Source organism: Oncorhynchus masou, chromosome 2, assembly GCF_036934945.1.
Source record: "Oncorhynchus masou masou isolate Uvic2021 chromosome 2, UVic_Omas_1.1, whole genome shotgun sequence".
Classification (NCBI taxonomy): Eukaryota; Metazoa; Chordata; class Actinopteri; order Salmoniformes; family Salmonidae; genus Oncorhynchus; species Oncorhynchus masou.
In genome coordinates this window covers 21,369,189-21,387,122 of record NC_088213.1, presented here as the reverse complement: position 1 = coordinate 21,387,122, position 17,934 = coordinate 21,369,189, and the positions used below count along the sequence as shown (strand labels likewise).

General features: G+C 43.6%; 2 protein-coding genes across 4 annotated transcripts; one reads left to right on the top strand and one right to left on the bottom strand.

The window, feature by feature from the left end:
- Nucleotides 1-4,421: 4,421 nt before the first annotated feature.
- Nucleotides 4,422-13,090, bottom strand: LOC135556801 (WD repeat-containing protein 76-like). The gene is made up of 15 exons (XM_064990248.1): nucleotides 12,939-13,090; nucleotides 9,916-10,056; nucleotides 8,666-8,758; nucleotides 8,504-8,559; nucleotides 8,115-8,235; nucleotides 7,827-7,928; nucleotides 7,576-7,616; nucleotides 7,254-7,410; nucleotides 6,739-6,897; nucleotides 6,444-6,559; nucleotides 6,233-6,331; nucleotides 5,828-5,980; nucleotides 5,589-5,642; nucleotides 5,209-5,317; nucleotides 4,422-4,978 (listed from the first exon to the last, which is right to left on the bottom strand). The coding sequence occupies exons 1-15, from the start codon at nucleotides 12,999-13,001 to the stop codon at nucleotides 4,835-4,837; spliced, it is 1,608 nt and encodes a 535-aa protein (XP_064846320.1). The 5' UTR covers nucleotides 13,002-13,090; the 3' UTR covers nucleotides 4,422-4,834.
- Nucleotides 11,775-17,934, top strand: LOC135556819 (uncharacterized). 3 transcript variants are annotated; one of them, XR_010458062.1, is made up of 2 exons: nucleotides 11,775-12,030; nucleotides 16,945-17,934. XR_010458062.1 is itself a non-coding variant. In XM_064990267.1 (2 exons), exons 1-2 carry the CDS (start codon nucleotides 14,438-14,440, stop codon nucleotides 17,587-17,589), a joined length of 756 nt encoding a protein of 251 aa, XP_064846339.1. In that variant the 5' UTR covers nucleotides 14,405-14,437; the 3' UTR covers nucleotides 17,590-17,934. The 3 variants fall into 3 exon arrangements, 1 of the variants encoding a protein (XP_064846339.1); XM_064990267.1 differs by lacking the exon at nucleotides 11,775-12,030 and adding an exon at nucleotides 14,405-14,548; XR_010458061.1 differs by lacking the exon at nucleotides 11,775-12,030 and adding an exon at nucleotides 14,569-15,090.

The window sequence follows — 17,934 nt, the reverse complement described above, 5'->3', positions numbered from 1 at the left end:
GATAACCACGCTGCATTTTGGTCCTCCTCTCTTTCACCAGAAGAAAACTGTAACAAAATATGGCAAGCAATAAACTCACTCTTTCAGATCCAACTCCTCCTTTTCTTCTTCGATTGAATCCTGTGGAATAAAATAAATAACAGTAAATGATCAGTGAGAAGAGTGAACTGTAAACAGCTCTGAACATACAGTAGAAGATTTGCTCATGATGATGAATAAATGTGCTACCTACCATCAGACTCTAACTAAATGGGACTTTTAAACTGAAATGATTATAAGCCAAGACCCTTTCAAGTGTGTGTTTTATCTTGGGTTGTGTTTGTAAAGTAGTGTCTTGATGGTAGAGTCAGCAATACACAAGTAAACAGCAGTATGGGCTGACTTCCACAACTTACAGACTGACTACACTGCATGCGTCACGTCCGCGAGCGTTGCAAAATAAATGTAGAAATCTATGTTATTCAATTATTGCACCCACTGCTTGTGCGTGCCAACGAGTGTCTGCGTTTCCAAGGGCTAAAATTGAAGTCAGTTCTATTTCTGACGCAGATCACGCTGTAAGTCCTGCCTCTCCTCATTGGTTTGTAGAAGCAGATACCGACGTGCCATCACTTCATTGATTGCGATTGGCTACTTTCATAAATTAGGTGCATTACCGCCACTGACTTTGTTTATCCTTTAGTCACCCACGTGGGTATAACCAATAAGGAGATGGCATGTGGGTACCTGCTTCTATAAACCAATGAGGAGATGGGAGAGGCAGGACTTGCAGCGCGATCTGCGTCACAAATAGAACTGACTTCTATTTAAGCCCTTGGCAACACAGATGCTCGTTGGCGAGTGTGAGCAGTGTGGGTGTAATTTTTGAATTATATAGATTTCTACATTTATTTTTCAACGCTCGCGCACCCAACGTGAGCACTGTAGTCAGCCTGTTAAGAGTGCAAAGCGCAATGCTAAACTTCTCTGCCATTATTGTCCTGTAGCTATCACACTGCAGCAGTGAAGTTTACCGGAACACATGCAGATACTCTGTGAGGGAATCGTCTTGAATTACGCTCATCTGAAATATCTATGGTTCATCCTGCTGTACAACGCAACGTCATATTGCTGAGTCTCAGTGCAACACAACTGTGCATTCTGCATAATTCAGTCTTGTCGACTGCGACAATTAATGAAATTGTATAAAAGTAAATTATCTATATACAGTGCAAAGTACAAAGAGATAATTGATGAAAACCTGCTCCAGAGCATTCAGCACCTCAGACTGGAGCGAAGGTTCATGACCAAAGTATTCAGACCCCTTCACTTTTTCCACATTTTGTTATGTTACAGCCTTATTCTAAAATTGATTACAATTATTCCCCCCCCCCCTTATCTGCACATAATGACAAGCGAAAACAGGTTTTTAGAAAATGTTGCAAATGTATTAAAAATCAAAAACAGAAATACCTTTTTCACATAAGTATTCAGACCCTTTGCTATGAAACTCGAAATTGAGCTCAGGTGCATCCTGTTTCCATTGATCATCCTTGAGATGTTTCTACAACTTGGAGTCTACCTGTGGTAAATGATTTGGAAAAGCACACACACACCTGTCTATATAAGGTCCCACAGTTGACAGTGCATGTCAGAGCAAAAACTAAGTAATAAGGTCGAAGGAATTTTTCGTAGAGCTCAGAGACAGGATTGTGTCAAGGCACAGATCTGGGGAAGGGTACCAAACTTTCTCTGCAGCATTGAATGTTCCTAAGAACACAGTGGCCTCCATCATGCTTAAATTGAAGAAGTTTAGAACCACCAAGACTGTTCCTAGAGCTGGCCATGCGGCCAAACTGAGCAATTGGAGGAGGGGCATTGGTCAGGGAGGTGACCAAGAACTCAATGGTCACTCTGATACAGCTCCACAGTTCCTCTGTGGAGATGGGAGAAACTTCCAGAAGGACAACCAGCTATGCAGCACTCCACCAATCAGGCCTTTATGGTAGAGTGACCAGACGGAAGCCACTCCTCAGTAAAAGGCACATGCCAGCCCATTTGGAGTTTGCCAAAAGGCACCTAAACTCTCAGACCATGAGAAACAAGATTATATGGTCTGATGAAACCAAGATTTAACTATTTGGCCTGAATGCCAAGTGTCACGACTGGAGGAAACGTGGCACCATCCCTACGGTGAAGCATGGTGGTGGCAGCATCATGCTGTGGGGTTGTTTTTCAGCGGCAGGGACTGGGAGACTAGTCAGAATCGAGGCAAAGACAAATGGGACAACGTACAGAGAGATTCTTGATGAAAACCTGCTCCAGAGCACTCAGGACCTCAAACTGGGGAGAAGAGGCCCAGAATGTCCTTGAGTGGCCCAGCCAGAGATCAGACTTAAACCAGATTGAACATCTCTGGAGAGACCTGATAATAGCTGTACAGCAACGCTCCCCATCCAACCTGACAGAGCTTGAGAAGATCTGCAGAGAAGAATGGGAGAAACTCTCCAAATACAGGTGTGCCAAGTTTATAGTGTCATACCCAAGAAGACTCGAAGCAGTAATCGCTGCCAAAGGTGCTTCAAGGTACTGAGTAAAGGGTCTGAATCATTATGTAAATGTGATTTATTAAAAAAAAAAAAAAATGAACTATCCGTTTTTTACATTGTAATTTTGGGGTATTGTGTGTAGATAGATGAGGGGAAAAAACAATGTAATACATTTTAGAAATTGACTGTAACCTAACAAAATTTGGAAAAGGTCAAGGGGTCTGAATTCTTTCCTGAACACACTGTGAATATATAAATATACATATTCACACTACCAGTCAAAAGTTTTAGAACACGTACTCATTCAAAGGGTTTTTCTTTATTTACCTATTTTCTACATTGTAGAATAAAAGTGAAGACATCAAAACTATGAAATAACACACATGGAATCATGTAGTAACCAAAAAAAGTGTTAAACAAATCAAAATATATTTTACATTTGAGATTCTTCAAATAACCACCCTTTGCCTTGATGACAGCTTTGCACTCTTGACATTCTCTCAACTAGCTTCATGAGGTAGTCACCTGGAATGCATTTCAATTAACAGGTGTGCCTTCTTAAAAGTTAATTTGTGGAATTTTAATGTGTTTGAGCCTAGAGTGGTTCTCAGAGGCAGGTGTTTATCGTTGTCTCCGATTGGGAACCATATTTAGGCAGCAATATGCCATCCCATCTGGTTTGTGCTTAGTCAGACTATAATTTGTTTTTCAACAGGACAATGACCCAATGCAACTCCAGGAGTGATGAAGTGTTGCATCAGATGACCTGGCCTCCACAATCATCCGACCTCAACCCAATTGAGATGGTTTGGGACGAGTTGGACAGCAGTGTGAAGGAAAAGCAGCCAACAAGTGCTCAGCATATGTGGGAACTCCTTCAAGACTGTTGGAAAAGCATTCCAGGTGAAGCTGGTTGAGAGAATGCCAAGAGTGTGCAAAGCTGTCAAGGCAAAGGGTGGCTTTTTAGAATAATCTCAAAATATAAACTATATTTACATTTAACACTTATTTTGGTTACTATATGATTCCATGTGTTATTTCATAGTTCTATTCACAATTGTTCTACAATGTAGAAAATAGTAAAAAATAAACTCCCTTGAATGAGTAGGTGTTCTAAATATTTTCACCGGAAGTGTGTATAAATAAAAATAAACTAACCTTCCAGGTGCATTTTTATTTTAAACACAACCCTCCCCTATTTTGGACCACCCCACCCAAGTCAATTTCAAATTCCCTTATCACTGCATATCGACTTGGCTTGAATTGCTCTGCCAATGCATTGTTCTTCTCAGACCATTTTAAATAAACTTATAGAGATGCTTCTCAGAAACACTTTATTTCCCGAGGACAGGCCTTACCATTGCTGAGATCTCATTAAGTGATCGGAAAGTTTAAAAAGGCCACGGACAGGTCAATGTTACGCCTTAGTCTACAACGGTACCAAATCACCTGTCTTAATTCTTAAAGATGGTGCTCAATTGGTGTGACATTTTCAGGGCTGATGTAGAACAAAGATGATTCAAATCAAAGTACAAATGTAATTCAAATGCAAATTAGCCAGTACAGAATACATAATTACAGTAATTTAAGCCCAATAATTGAAGGTAGGGTGTTCATATTATTAACAAAGATTGCTTTATCAATTTGAAAACAATTTCTGAAATTTCCCCCACAGCCTAACATACACAACACTTCTCCTTAAACCTACTCGTCTAATAACATAGCTTACTTCTAAGGTAGGCCTACACTGTAATGTTATTTTTGGTGTTGAGGAAAAACTGCAGTAAATAAATTAGCCTAGGCACAGAAGAGTGAGTTGCCTGATATGGGACACATTTTCAACACACTGGTATTTAGTGATTTTGATTTTAATGATTGTAGGGCTGTAGCCACTGAATTCCGGTAGTTTTTATTGAAAGAATAAAACCATCAATCACAAAATTCACTGCGGGTACAATACAGCCAATGAAAGAGCTAAACTACATGAAAAGCACAACTTCGGCTAAATATACAACTTTATTTAAACTAACAAAACATCAATAATTTGATAGAAAACAACAATAGCAAAGGCAGCTTGCAAGACACATAAAACAACTTATTTTGGTCTATTCTAAGCATGTGTTCTGGGCCCGTATCATGAAACATTTTAGAGTAGGAGTGCTGATCTACGATCAATTTAGCCTTCCAGATCATAATGAATAATAGGGAGAATGAATAATCCTGATCAGGACTCTTACTCAGATGTTTTGTGAACAATGGCCCAGGTTTCTCCTCTCAGGCAGCGAACACATACAGGCATCCTGCTCTCAGTCGGTGAAGACGTACAGCCGCCCGGAGGCGTTAGCCCCCAGTAGAGCGTTCCTGGTGGGGTGGAAGGCTGTGACTGAGAGCACGGTGGTCATCTCTGGGTCCTGGAAGGAGTGCTGGAGCTGCCCACTCTCATGGAACACCTGGATAGAAAAGAATATACATTACTGTCCCAGAGGAGAAAATTGTCTTGGACACAGTGCCCCTGTATACAAAATATATGAAACGTTACCCATACCATGCATAGCCACATAATCCATAACTTGTACACCGACTTTACAGATTATGTTAGGGGAATAGTAACACGACCTCAGATCTTACTTATTGTTGTTGAGGTTCGATGATAGACGTGGGAACAAAGGAGTGCTTATACCTGGACACTGCGAGGCCGCTGCATGCTGCCCACAACGAAGCAGTCGTCCCTCTTGGGGTCCCACGTCGCCTGCAGCTTGGACAGCCAGCGCCCTGTGTACAAGTTCTGTCTGCAAAGAGGGACAAAGGAAATGGATTCATCAGCATTACACAAAGACACTATTACAAATACTTCTGGATTTGCTGACTGGTGTCTACTGGTATAAAGCACACATACTAGAACACCGGCATTGGAGAGGAAACCAATGCAAACAGAGGTTGCGGGATCTTTCAAATGTTTTTTTTATTTCATCTTTATTTAGCCAGTAGAGATAAAACACTATTTCTCAAGAGATACCTGGTCAGTTTCTCTTTCTAAATGTGATAGTATAATGAATTTACTGGATGGAGGTTAGTAGCGGAGCTCTGGAGGTTAGTTCCGAGGTGTCGTAAATCCTGAAAAACAAAGTACATTTAATTGATAAACATTTCAGGTTTCAAGTATTGGACAATAGCTTAGTGCAACTTTTAAAACACTTATCGTAGCACATAAGCAAATTATTTATTTGAACTTCAGTCATTTTTTACATCTCTTTACATATTTTAATGTACTAACATCTTACGGTGGCATGCAGACTCACCTGATGTTGTTGTCTAGGCAGGTGGTCACTACTCTGTTGCCAGTGCCAGGAGAGAAGTAGGCACTTGAGATGCTTTTTGAGTGACCATAGAGCTGGGAGACTGGCTCTCTCGACGATGCCTTCAAACATCGAGCATCGTAAATGCTCACAATACTAGAGAAAATTCCACAAAAAAAATCTATATCAGTTTAAGCAATATAAAAGATCAATGAAATAGAAAGTGGATTTCCTTAAATGGGACTATACTACAAGTAATAATTTTGCAAACTTGACAAAATACATCACTCAACTTATTAAACCATAGGATTGTCTCAAGGCTTGTATAGAGATTACTTGCCATTATTACATAGGTCGACCTGATTGGCTGACATATTGCACATCAAAGCACTGATTCCCATTTTGTACCTGTTCTCAGCCACCATGATGTACTGCTTCTGAACAGGGTGGACGTGAACACAGCGAACAGTGTTGGTATCCAGGCTATGGAGGGACTCATGAGAGGTTCTGAGTAAAACGAGACAGACCAACATTAATAAGGCATTAGCAATAAGCTTTTGACTTATAACACAATGGCCAGTCCTTGTACAGAGAGCAAATCAAAATGATGTTACTTTACCCTGGAGTCCGCCTGTCAACGATGGCAACGTCTCCGTACCAGTCCCCGGTGACCAGCGTCGAACAGTCATGTGACAGGAAGTCAAAGGTTCTCAAGCCATCCTTCATCCGATACACCTAGTTGGAGAAAGGACAGAGATAACGTAACAAAGACCAAACAGGCAATCTAAAGTCTGATATGTGTGTCCAATTCCCACTGGGGTCACATATGAAAATACATGCCCTCACCGTTTTATGTTGCTTTGGAAAAGCTTGCTAAATGCCATATATTATCATCACTGTATTATGCATTGTACCTCATCAAAAACGGCTTTCTCCACATCTGTGCTCCGTAGCGTCCCGTCGTAGCTGAGGGTCAACAGGTCTGTAGGATGTGACCTGGAGAAGGCCATGCAGGCCACCGGCTGGACGTGTGGCTCAAATAGCAGCACGCCCTCATCCCCCATATCAGAGTCCTGAGGAAACAAACAGCAGCACGCCGTTGTCGTATTCACAACAACTGGGAACTCGGAAACCTCTGACTTCAGCGTGTTCAAAACAACTGATCAGACTGATTTTTTTGTTGCTGATTTGAACGGTCATCCAACTCGGGCCTCTTTCTCGAGCTCCGACCTGAAGATCACTGATGTCATGATTTGGACTTTTATTTTTTCCTGAGTTTCCAGATGTTTTGAACACAGCAAGAGTCCTGAGGAAACAACAAACGGCAGCACGAAATCACCCCTACCAGATTCCTGAAAGAACATCAAAAACCAAATAAGCCCAGTCACACATTAACTCTACGGCATCCAGTTTCACTGTATGTACTCACGAGGTTCCACAGCCCCACTCCACCCAACTTGTCCCCAGCAGCCATGAGCAGACGACTGCTGCACGGGTGGAAGGCAACAGAGAAGATACGACTCTTCACCACCTTAGCTACTCCTCCAATTTCACTCAGCTCCATGCTCTTCAGAGTACTACGGTACCTGGAAACGTACCCAATGTAATGTCAGCCTGACACAGGTTAAGGTTTTACACATCTATACATTTAAATCAACACAGGATGTCCATCAAATACTAGAAATATATACATTTGTTACAGAACGTTCAGAAAAAAGGCCTAATTCCTTAACATTCAAAATGAAACTCACTCTCCCAGACCCAACTCCTCCTTTTCTTCTTTGATTAAAACCTGTGTAATAAAATGAAACTGTAAAAGAACAGCAAAGCTGCAAACAGTTATGCTGAACATAGGACTGAAGAGTTAGCCTGGTCCCAGATCTGTTTGTGCGGTCTTGCCAAATGTTATGGTCATTTTCATGCCAAATGAGTTGGCTAGATCACACAAACAGATCTGGGACCGTGCTAGAGAAAAGTAGGTCATGGTGAACAAATGTGCAACCTCTGTCCACAGCTTGAGAAGTTCAGGTGGCATTGAACTATCCTCCTCCATGTTGATTGGCTCCATACTAATGGGACCCTCTGGCTTCCTGGCACGTTCAATCTTTAGTAAATACACAACATAAACAAACAAACAATTATCATGACAAATAAACTATTGTTTCAAGATTAAAATGGAACAAATGTGAGAAGTAGGCTTTTCTGTCTAGTTAAGTACAATTTCTTAACATAAGAGCATATCCTATGGTCAGTTACCCACGTCGCATTTTGCTATTGATCAGTCACTTACCCGTTCGACTTCATAATAAATCCTGTGTGGTTCCGGCGGCAGGGGGAGTCGCTCTGCTTCCTTCTTCTGGATTCTCAAGGACTTGGTGCGAGGAGGCAGTATCTCTGTCCAGGCTACCTTACTGTAGTGAGCCAAGACATTAGTTACATTGTGTTAGAAACAGAAACGAGTCACACTGACATTCTCTATCCAAGCTGGCCATAATAAATACATTCTGTATGCCATACGTTACAGAAGCTCATATGGCCTTATGTCCTAAAGGGACTGAGTATGTATAACGGAAGCTCATTCACTTTGTACTGAGACCGGATTCGACTGAACAGTGGAAGCACATACACAGGAAACATTGAAGTAAATATTTTCAGTACAGATGTTGAATCTGTCATTACTTGTTCTGTCTCTTGAGACCTCGCTGTGTGTTTTCTGGTTTCAAATCCTGCTTGGCCTATTGAGGAAACAATAATATATGTTATTCATTTCACCACACAAGGAGTTTCAGTAAAATATGCATAAGTAGATGCCATTTAAACTCTGTTCTTCAACAAACTAACCTCAAGCAGTTTTATGGAGGACAGGAACACTTGGTTTTGTCTGATATTTTCCAACCGTTCCAATTCATATATCGATAGACTTCCAGGTTGTATCTGAAATGTAAAAACAAAGAGTAAAGTGAGATCACCAACAGGATTGTATTCATTCGTGCAGTTTTCAAATGTCTCCTCTTGGATCCACAGAGATTTCACAGTATTGTTATAGCCCTGAACTAGCTCACCTGATCGCCTAAACAAGGGTCGTGTCCTCTGCTCAGATGTTGATGATGTATGGCACAACACTTGGATCGGTATTTTACATATCACCTAACAACGCAATGTTGTTATAGCTATCTGGTGTCCGACAGCAGTCGATGACGTGGCACACAACCATTGGTTGATGCATGCAACGTCTGAGCAGGGGAACATGACCATTGGCTTGATCATTTGTTAACAAGTTGAACCGGGTGTGCCAGCCCAGGAATAGTTCAAATACGTGGAATACCTGGGGGTCGCCGAGGAGATGTTTGAAAACCTCTGCATTAGTCCACATGTAACACATGAACCTGGGTCTACCACGGAAGAAACCAACATCTTGACCATTAGACCAAGAGGAAATTCTCCATTGGCACTGGGAACCGACTGATTTAAGTCGCAGGTGGGGCTACCTATCACGTGACCATGAGCAACCATGACCGACTCAAATCCGCTAGTCATCCCCTTTGATCTCCTGCCCCACGACAGATCGGGCCCCCAGTTGGGGGATTTCCACTTGGTCTAACGGCTCTTATCCCCATTGGCCTGAAGGCTGAAATAGATTTTGAACTCGCAGGGAGGGGCTACCCATCACGTGACCTTGAGAAACCATGACCGACTCATGTCCTCTACACATACACCATAGCAAACGTTTTGCAACAGAAAAGAAAAACAAGCATTTTTCATTGGACAACTTGAGGTAGTCTCTCCCTGTTTCAATATTATACAATCAGTTCTCTTCTGTTTGGTGCCTAATGAAACATGACACCTAGGTTATTTGGCCTAAATACTGTGTGTGATGAACACTTACATCCTTGTCTTCCTTCTCCTCTTTGAAAGTGGAAGGAAGAATTGAAAAAGTCAAAGGAAGTGCTTTTTTCTGAGACAAATTGCATTTAATTGTAAAGTACTACCATTGCCCAGTTATAGACAAACAATCATGCACACATTAACTGAACTTGCACTTTGGAATTGCGTCATGGATCAGTGGTCATCATATGGGTGGACACACTTACCTTTCTTTTCATTCCTTGATTTTCTTTGAAGCTGGGATTTGGTACCAGTACCTCATCTGGGGTGAATTTCTTGGGTTTGCACCCCTCTTTTGCTGAATGGAGTACAGGGACACCACTCTCGGTGTTCGCTGGCTTCATTTCCTGCAATTAAATGTTGGGATGCATTTCAATTTGGTAATGACTTAAACAGGTTTAGAAGATTGCTAGCTAGCTCCGACAATGCTGGAGGTCCAGGGAAGAATGCTAGTTAGGTGCCCAATGAAACTTCAGGTGCACATGGGCGGGGAATTTACAATACTACAGTAATGTGAATGCATAAAAAGTCATCTCAGAACCCGGAAACATATCTCGCATGAGCGCTAGCAGAGACGAAGATGGGGCATCACTAGCTTCTATAACCACAAAGTTATAATATCCGCCCATTTCTACAATGTATCTTCTTAAAATTTGATTTTAAACCTAACCTTAACCATGGACTGCTAACCTCATACCTAACCTTAAAATGATGACCGAAAGCACATTTTTTTTGTAGCCAATTTTGACTGTGGCATCTGACTGAAATCTAACTTTGTGGCTAAAGAAGCTAGTGGAAACCACGGATGGGCGAATAGACGGTCGTCAGTTGATACTTCAGCCACAAAGTAATAAAGGTCAATTCACCATCATTTCAGGTCATTTAATGCTTAAAAACAAAACACATGAATAACGTATTCGGCTACAGAAGTGCTCTTTTTTATCGATCTCTACAGTTTACGTCCAAAAACAAATGTGAAATGACGTAAACAAATACGGAGTTACTGGCTCACTGCACTGGCTAGCATAGCTAACGAACTAGCTACGGTCGCTGCGCACATGACATTGATTAACCACCAAAGGCAAACCCCATTTCTGTTACAAATTGAGTACAGGGCAGGTAGATGGGTTTTTCGTGCCCAAAGTCGACCTTTAAAATCTTATTTTAAACCTAACATTAGCAGCAATGCTAACCTTACAATAATAACAAAAAGCGAATAATTGTTTTCATACATTTTTACGATATTGCCAATTCTGACTGTGCTATCTAGTGGAAACCCAAATAGCGATAGATCATCTTTGGCGCTAGTCAGCGAAGAGAAGCATGCTGGTCCTAGGTCTCCTTTTAGTGGTTATGGTACATTACAGTTATTGCAACCTACCATTTCATTGATCTCCACACACCCAGGGCACCAGTCCATGCATAACTAACCCACTGTTTTTACAATTAAGTTATGGTTGCTTGTCACTAACTAACGTTAGCGTCTCTTGCAAACCCTTCTCCGTGTGTAGTGTTTTCAGCCGTTACTTTCGCCCACTGTTGGCTACATCCGAACTACAATTCTGATGTTATGTTTTAATGTTTAGAAACTTCAATAATCTTAGCTCAAAACGGTTTTCGGAACATTTGCTGATATGCCCCTTATATTTCATAAGAAAGCGTCTTTCAAGAAAAATACACACCTTACTGAAGCAGTTTGGTGCAGATCCACAAGCTGTGTGCCTCTAGTAGACAAACTACACGTCCTCCCCAGTTAATCTTCAACACAGGTGTTCACCGAACACTAGATAGTTAATTAGCACAGGTGGCCACCTATGTCTGCCATAAATAAGTGATGTAACATGGACATGTGGCTGTGTGGGAACACTAACCCTTTGAAGGTGTGGTGTAGTTTAACTTTTGTATTATTATTTTTTCCTTGCTGATATGAAATATTCCTTCCTTGTGTTTCTAATATACGTACCGCAAGCGATGAGTTAATGTTTAGAGCAAGTGCTGGGGCTCTTTAACAAAACACCCTCTGTCTGAAGATACTACTATCATCAATAGGCGCTAAATCAGTTGCCTCTGAATGGTGTAGCTAGCTATATCAGTAGCTAAGTAGGTTTAACATTTAACAAAAGCAATATGTCGCAACAAAAAACGTGTAATGGAAACGGAAGATGGGAGACATTTTCTAAACATTACATTTTTATCCATTGGACTGGGGTGGATTTTTAATCTGTCAAACTTTCGTTATTGCAACAGATCTGATGGAAGTGGTGTTTTTCCTGACTTTCAAGAATGGCTGAATTGATTCGCATTGCTTTTCTGTTTGGCTGGCAAGTTTTACCATCCAATTATTTCAGATCTACATGAGTGCAAGTTTCACCATGGCACGGACCATGGCGATACGTTGGCACATGAGATGTATTAGAATATAGCAAATATTAGTCAATTATTGCATTCTATCCATGATTTTTTTGCGGGCTACCTGCAGTTGTGTAAAAATAAATTTAAAGTAGTTTGGGGTATCTGTACTTCACTATTTGTATTTTTGGCAACTTTTACTTAACTACAATCCCAAAGAAAAAGTGTACTTTTTACTCCATACATTTTCCGACACCCAAAAGTACTCGTTACATCTTGACAGGAAAATGGTTCAATTCACACTTATCAAGTGAACATCCCTGGTCATCCACTCTGGTCTGGCAGACTCGCTAAACACAAATGCTACATTTGTAAAGTGTTAGTGTGCCCTTGTGTGTCGTCAAACGGTTGAAGTAGAAATGATTTATACATTTAATATTTATACTTATGTACATCTTAGCAATTACATTTACTTTTGACACTTAAGTATATTTAAAGCCAAATACTTTCACTTGGGTCATTTTCTATTAAGGTATCTTTGCTTTTACTCAAGTATGACAATTGACTACTTTTTACACCACTGGCTACACGAAACAGATAGATGGGAGGGCATACAGGCTGTCTGCGCAATTTGCCTAAATGGGAAATGGAAACGCTTCAAAAACTACATTTTTATTCGACAGACGTGACGTCATTACGTCCAGCTGTTTTAGTCGATACCCCAGCAGGCAATTGTCGCATCTATTTTCTACACGAACTCTAAATGTTGACAACAACAAAATATCACTGGACAAGTTAATGGAAACAACTTGTGACTCACTAGCAATATTTCATGGGTGGTTGTATATGGATAGTTCGAAGCGATGGTCCTTAATCTTACCTGCAACATGTAGTACAATTTCACAAATGTGTTCGGAAGATTTGGTTCTTCCGAAACCATCATGCAAATCGAGTCGCAGATATTTAGCTTGCAAGCTGTCCGAAAAGCTGTGTTTTCTTGAATAACCTAGTTAATGTATCCAGCACCACAGGAAAAACCCTTTCCCGCCACGATGGTGTTTTGTAACAAACCCCTCCCCTTTGTTGTGCAAGATAATTCACAGCAGCTGATTGGTTACTATATATTCTATATCCGGAGAGAACAGGGGCCATGTTCACTACCAGGACCAGCCCAAGCTGTGCCGTAAGTGTGGTGAACATGGCCACCTTGCAGACGCCTGTCAGAAGGTCGTCTGCATGAAGTGCCGGGAGGTGGGCCACCGCTACGAGGAGTGCACGAATGGAAGGTCGTGCAACCTCTGTGGCGAGCGGTCCCACCTCATCCGCGACTGCCCTTCCTCCTGGGCCAACAGGGCCAAGGCTGGAAGGAGGGAGTGGGCGGCCGCGGACCGGGCGTACGAGCGCCAGAGGGCGGGAACGGCAGTTGCCGAGGTGGTAGTGGAGGAGGAGGCAGTAGGGGAGTTGGTAGCGGTGGTGGTGGAGGAGGAGGCAGTAGTGGAGTCGGTAGTGGTGGTGGAGAAGACAGTTGTGGAGCCGGTGGTGGTGGCTGTAGTGGAGGGCGCGGAAGGTGCAGTGGTGGAAGAAGTGGGAGGAGAGGACAAAACCCTCCCCACCCCAACCCCCCTGCACCAGACTAATGTGACCCCTGAAGGAGAAAGTGCAGAGAAAGACGGCTCCGGAGAGATTTTCAGTGAAAGCTCCCCAAGCGGGTCAGACATTATAGGGTCGGTGTCGGAAAGCACCATGGAGACGGTGTCAGAAGGTACGGGGGAGGAGGGGGAGATTCTGGAGGAACACCTCCCCCCCACGTAAAAGAAATGCTGAGGAGCTCTCTGACCCCGAACAGGGTGAGGAGAAAAAGGGAAAGGTGGAGTGGGAGAGCTCTCAGGGGGAGGAAGAACCCAGAACCTTCCCCTCCAACTCCCCCAACCAAGTCTCCTTTTTAAGTCCGGTTTTAACCTCCTCTCCCTTCCAAACCCCCCTACCCCGGAGGGAGAGAGAGAAAGCCCCTGACATTTAACCCCCTTTAACTGTTCAATGCCTTTTCTTTTAGCACTGTTTTTACTAACCCCTTTTATGGCTTTTAAAATCACCACCATAAATGTGAGGAGCATAAAGACAGCAACAAGAGCACAGACGGTTTTATCCTTTTTAGAAAGGTTTAACTCAGATGTGTTTTTATTACAGGAGTGTGGTCTCCCCTTATTATCCTCTTACAGGAAATGGGAGGATAAGTGGCAGCATGGGCCCTCCATTTGGAGTGGTTCCAATTTTAACAAGAACGACGGTGTTGCTATTTTAATCAAGACCCCACAGGTGGTGGTGAAGGGGAGCATGGTGGTGGTAGGTGGGCGTGCTCTTTTAGTCAATTGTACTTTTATGGGGAGGGATTTTAACGTGCTAAACGTGTATGGTTTTAACGATAAACATGACCGGTGCACACTTTTAGAGGACCTGCAGTCCCACATGCTGGGGAGGGATCCTCTAGTGGTGGGTGGGGATTTTAATTGTGTTTTAAGTAGAGCAGACAAGAGAGGGGCAGGAGGGGATTTTAAGGTAGATAGGTCAAGCGTTTTATTGCAAGGGCTGTGCAGGGATTTTAAACTGACTGACTGCTTTAAAACCCTGCATCCAAGAGAGGAGGGCTTCACCTGGACCAGTGGTGATGGCACCAGAGCCTGTCGCATTGATTATCTGTTTACCCGGGACTGTCCCCCAACTGATGCTAGAATAACCCCTGCTTTCTTCTCAGATCATGTAATGCTGACGTGCACCCTTTCACTATCCTCGGGTGTGACTGTGGGAAGAGGGCCCTGGAAACTGAACTGCTCCCTTCTAGAAGATGATAGAGTAGTTAGTCAGTACAGAGAGCAGTTCAGCCAGTGGCAGACGCTACAGGACTTTTTTGACACACGAGCACAGTGGTGGGAAATGGTGAAGGGAAGGACGAGGACTTTCTTTAGAGAGATAGGAAAGGAAAAAAGCAAAGAAAAAGATAGACGCATAGTGGGACTGCAAAACCGACTGGAAAGGTATTTTAACCTATGCCAACAGGGCTTTGATTTTAACCAAGACATCAAAGAAGTAAAAAAGGAAATGGCACTTTTAGCAGAACAGAGAAGCAAGGGGGTTATTTTAAGAAGCAATGAAAGGGAATTAGAAGAGGGGGAGAAGTGCACTAGGTACTTTTTTAAGAAAATAGTTAGTAAGGGTAGGATTATGACAGGATTGAGAAACAAGGACGGGGTTTTAAAAACAGACACAGAGGGAATAAAGGAAGTGGTCGAGGACTTTTATGGGGAACTGTTTGGGGTAAAAGATGTGTGCGAGGAAACAATGGGGGACCTTTTAACATACATTGACAAGACCCTACCCAACACGGACGACCTGAAAAAAGACCTGACGAGGGCAGAAATCGACCAAGGACTGAAACATTTTAAGAGGGGTAAATCACCGGGGGAGGACGGCCTCCCTTTGGAGTTTTATCTGACCTTTTGGGATGTTTTAGCCAACGAACTTCTGACTGTTTTTACTGACTTCGAACACCTCGACAGACTACCCGAAAGTTTTAGAGTGGGGATCGTGATCCTGAAGAACTGGAGACCGATTACCCTTTTAAACTTTGATTGTAAACTTTTTACCAAGGTTTTAACACTCAGAATGTCTTCTGTTTTAGGGGAGGTGATCCACCCGGACCAAACCTGTGCCGTGCCCGGAAGGAAGATCACGGACAGCCTGATACTGATCCGAGATGCCATCTGTTATGCGAGAGACAGAAACATGCGGCTTGTAGTCCTAAATTTAGATTTTGAAAAGGCCTTTGATCGGGTCTCGCACCAGTACCTCTTTAAGGTACTGCAAAAAATGGGTTTCCCTGACAGGTTTTTAGCTTGGGTGGGACTGCTGTACGGGGACATCACCAGCAAAATCCTTGTAAATGGGCATCTGTCAAAAGCAGTGGGAGTACACTGCGGCGTCCATCAGGGCTGTCCTTTATCTCCTCTTCTGTTCGTGGCCTGTATTGAACCACTGTCACAGGTCTTGAGAAGGGACCAAGGGATCAGTGGGGTGGGTATCCCGGGGAGTGGGGGGATGACCGCCAAGTGCGTCTTTTATATGGACGACGTCAACATTTTATGTACCGACCTTTTATCCGTCGACAGGACTCTGGACAGGACTGACTGGTACGGACGAGCCACTGGGGCGAGACTGAACAGAGACAAGACAGAGGCCCAGTTCTTCGGACCATGGGCAGACCCAGACTTGACCAGACTACCTCTGACAGTCAAACGGACGGACATAAGGGTACTGGGGGTAAAGTTTGACCGGGGGGGGGAGGAGGGAGCGGCAACTGGAGTGGAATCCTGGGGACAGTAAGACAGAGACTGGGTTTTTGGGGACTATGACAGCTGACTCTTGAGGGCAAGGTTTTAATCATTAAAGCTGTGATTTTACCTGTGCTTTTACTAATCATTTCTGTTTTTATCCCCCCTCGAAGGAGTATTTTAGACCTGGAGCGGATGCTTTTCTACTTCCTGTGGGGAGGCAAGTGGGAGAGGCTGAGGAGGGAGGTGGTCAAGAGGCCCAGGTCCAAGGGGGGGAAAGGCTTGCCTGACCTCTACTTGTTCCTGGGCAGCCGCTACACAGCGTTACATCTGACCCTTGCCACCTCCCCGGTCAACAACAAGACTCAGGCCCTCGCACGGTTCTGGCTGGGATCTTACCTCAGGACTCTGAGGCTGATCCCAGACGACCTGCGAGCCCCAGTCTCTTTCCTGCTACCCCCGCCCTACGTCCAGCTCCAGAAGTTTTTAAGACATTTTAAACTGGAAAAAGAAACAGTCACGGTTTTAACAAAACACCGCTCTCTTCTCTCTCTTGTGCAGGATCGGGAACCAGTATGTCCAGTGCGCGGGCTCGCTATAGGTGAGCCCACAACGGTTTGGCGCAACGTGGCCCATCCTGCTCTCCTGAATCGGCATCGGGACCTGTCCTGGATGGTCGCCCACGAGATCCTCCCGGTCAGGGCCGTTATGCACTCACGGGGCATGGCGAGGATATCCCCGTGCCCCCGACCAGGCTGCGGCCAAGAAGAGTCGGTGAGGCACATGCTCTGGGAGTGCAGAGCTGCCAGAGACCTGTGGAAGGAAGCAGGCCCCCTGATCACCTCGTGTTTGTCAGCAGGGGAGGACCTAACACCTCAGCTCGTGCTGTATGGGGTGGGCCGAAGGCCCATTCCATCGAAGACCTTCACCAAGCTCTGGTCCACCCTCACGTGCCTGAAGGAAGCACTGTGGTCCTCCCGTAACCTGCTGGTAGTGAAAAACATAGAGACCACCCCCCAGGCAGTGGCCATGGTAGGTACGGAAGAAAGGGGGCCTCGACCCCAAGCGAAGGGTCCCCCACAACACCCTAGGTCCCGGCGGCCACGGCCTGACAGCGCTGCGGCGCCTAGGGCGATGCGCCTAGGGGAGGGATCCCCTCTGGGCCCTGAAGGACGGAACGATGATCCATTCAGAAGAGCAGGATGAGGTGAGCTTGATAAAGACTCACCCCGCTCCTGTACAAGGGACTGAAGACAGCCTTTTAACAAAGTGGCTTTTTAACATGTTTTTCATGTCTTAAAAATGTTTTACCTTTGTTAGATCATTAGTACACATTTTAAATGGCTTTTACAGATTTGATGTTTTTACAAGGAAAGTACTTTTATTCATAGTTGTTTTCATTGGTTTTCACAACATGTACTTTTTAACAAATTTAAATGTAACTTTCAAATGCTGTGTTTTATGCTTTTTTGCCGTTTTTATGTGTATAAATGATGTAAAAAATGTATGAGCTGTTTTTAAAGGAATTGTACCAATAAAACTTTTCCAAAA